This window comes from Argiope bruennichi, chromosome 4 (genome assembly GCF_947563725.1).
Source record: "Argiope bruennichi chromosome 4, qqArgBrue1.1, whole genome shotgun sequence".
Classification (NCBI taxonomy): domain Eukaryota; kingdom Metazoa; phylum Arthropoda; class Arachnida; order Araneae; family Araneidae; genus Argiope; species Argiope bruennichi.
Window position 1 is genome coordinate 120005092 of NC_079154.1, and position 2646 is coordinate 120007737.

The 2646-nt window shown below is 43.2% G+C and overlaps 1 protein-coding gene across 1 annotated transcript; it reads left to right on the forward strand.

Moving 5' to 3' along the window:
* Positions 1–566: 566 nt before the first annotated feature.
* LOC129966428 (uncharacterized) lies at positions 567–1625 on the forward strand. Its single transcript, XM_056080851.1, has one exon. The coding sequence runs from the start codon at positions 567–569 to the stop codon at positions 1623–1625; it is 1059 nt and encodes a 352-aa protein (XP_055936826.1).
* Positions 1626–2646: the final 1021 nt, after the last annotated feature.

Genomic DNA, 2646 nt, shown 5'->3' on the forward strand with positions numbered 1-2646 from the left:
GGGAGCTCTCCATGAGATGCTGTCGCCGCTCTGTTTGCTTCTTGCTTCTCATGGACAGCCAAAACCCCACGTGTTGGCCGTGCGTGGCAACCCATTTGAAAGACGGGTGGTGCACTGTGGTCCCCGGTGTATCAATCGGCTGGTACCTAGTCACCTGAGTGGCTAGTCTGCTAGGGATCAAGCGAAGGGGTTACTCCTTGGGCTTGGCGTTAAGGGTGGTCACTGTCCCCGGGGGTAACTCCCAGCGTATAGGTACCGATTAGCACTAGGGTGGATGCCGAGGCTGGGAATAACCAGAGCCGGTAATTGCCTTCCCTTGTTGGGCTCCGTGGTGGGCGGTGCCATCGGACCCGAATCATTATCTATGTCGTATGGGCTCCTCCAAACGTGCTCCCTTTAGTGGGCGTCAAAAAGTACAAATTTCTCCTAATTTTGAACAACATTTTGACCGATATTTTGTAATTAAACGTGTATCTGACAAAAACGAATCTTTTGACACAGTGTCTCCTTTCCTAGTGCAGAAATCTATCTCCGCAACAGTTGGGGAAGTTGCATCTATTAAAAAAATGAAATCTGGTGACTTGCTTATAGAGGTCAGTACTCGAAAGCAAGCCCAGAATATTCAAAAAGTGAAAGCTCTCGCCACGATCCCTGTTACTATCAGCCCTCACACATCGTTAAACACATCTCAAGGTGTAATTACTTGCGGGGAAATATTTAACCTACCTTTAGATTATATTCAAGAAGAGTTAAAACCACAAGGTGTTATAAAAGTTCGCCGCATTACCATCCGGCGAGAAGGACAAATACTTGAAACTAAGCATCACATCCTCACTTTTAAGTCTCCAAAACTGCCAGATTTCATATATGCAGGTTATATCAAGCTACCTGTCCGACCATATATCCCAAACCCACTTAGATGTTTCAAGTGTCAGCGTTTTGGGCACTCTAAAGCTAATTGCCGCGGAACTGTTACTTGCGCCCGTTGCTCTGAAAAAGGGCATGAAAGCCAACAATGTTCTGCACCAGAGAAGTGCGTAAACTGCAAAGGTGAGCATACTTCTTTCTCTCGGTTATGTCCACGCTGGAAACTTGAAAAACAGATCACCACTACAAAAATTAAAGAGGAAATTTCTTACCCCGAAGCAAGAAAGAAAGTACTTGCACAGACACCGTTACCTGGTGTAAGCTATGCATCCGTGGTCCAGAAAAGCTTCTGTGGAAACTGCACTAGGAAGACTATACAATTAAAATCTCAAAAATCGTCGGATTCAGACACAGAAGAATCCATAAACAATATTTCTGACTCTGGAAAGCCAGAAAAAAAGCAAAAAAAATCGAAATCTGACAAATCCCTAAAATTAAAACTTGCAAAGCGAGGACTGTCAAAGTCAGACCTATCTTCGAAACTGAAGAAAAATGTTTCTAAAAACTCTGTAGCTTTGGGACTCGCTAGTCAAGGGATAGCTCATAGAGATTTAACATCAATTTTTGGAGGCATGCAAAACAGTCCTGATCTCAAACTCCATCCTTCTGAGGATGAGGATGAATTTGGGATGAATTGCGATATTTCAGCAACACAAACCACTGCCAATATTTCCCCTTCTGCAACTAGAATTTCTTAATGGGTACCTTTCTTTCTTGGAATTGTCGCGGCATTCGGTCTAAAATACAAGACATCAAATCTATTTTTAACCAATTTCATCCTATTTGCTTCGGTGTTCAAGAGACTTTCTTGACGCCTAACATCCCACTTAAATTAAGAGGCTATAATTGTGTGCGGAGAGATACAGACACTGGATCTCGTAATTCGGGTGGTATTTGTATCTTTACTTCAAATTTGTATCCTAGTGCACCTCTTGCTTTACATACTTCTTTACAGGCTGTGGCTGTACAAGTTCGCATACGAACGTTGGTCACAGTCTGCTGCATTTACTTACCGCCTCATGATGTCATATGTCAGCAAGAACTTGATAACTTAGTAGACCAGCTTCCTTCACCTTTCATTTTATTGGGAGACTTCAATGGACATAGTACTTTGTGGGGTTCAGATAATACAAACTCTCGTGGACGACAGATTGAGCAGTTTATTGCTAACAACTGTCTCTGCCTGCTCAACAGTCAAGAGAAAACTTACTTCCACGAACCCACACGTAGCTTCCATAGTCTTGATCTGGCCATATGTACACCTGAACTGCTGCTATTTCTCACTCTAACAGTTAGCAATAATCTTTACGGCAGTGATCACTTCCCAGTTATTGTCTCCCACGTTGATGGAGGTGGTGCGACTACTTGTCCACCAAGGTTCTTATTCAAGCGGGCAAACTGGGAAGTATTCACACAATTAGCAGATATCACAGAAACTATGGTGAGTACTTGTGACATCACAGAAGCAGTACAACATGTCATTGACAGAATAATAAGCGCCGCAAATGCCACTATCCCGAAGACTTCCCCACGTCTGAAAAAATTTCGTAGAACGTGGTGGAATGAAGCTTGCCGCGATAGTCATAAACAACAAAAAAGATTATGGAACATCTTTCGAAGGTACCCGACAACAGAAAATCTTGTTGCGTTTAACGAGCCAAAGCCCTTGCTCGTCGAATTCGTCGCCGTAGTCAGAGGGAATCTTGGATTAAATTCGTA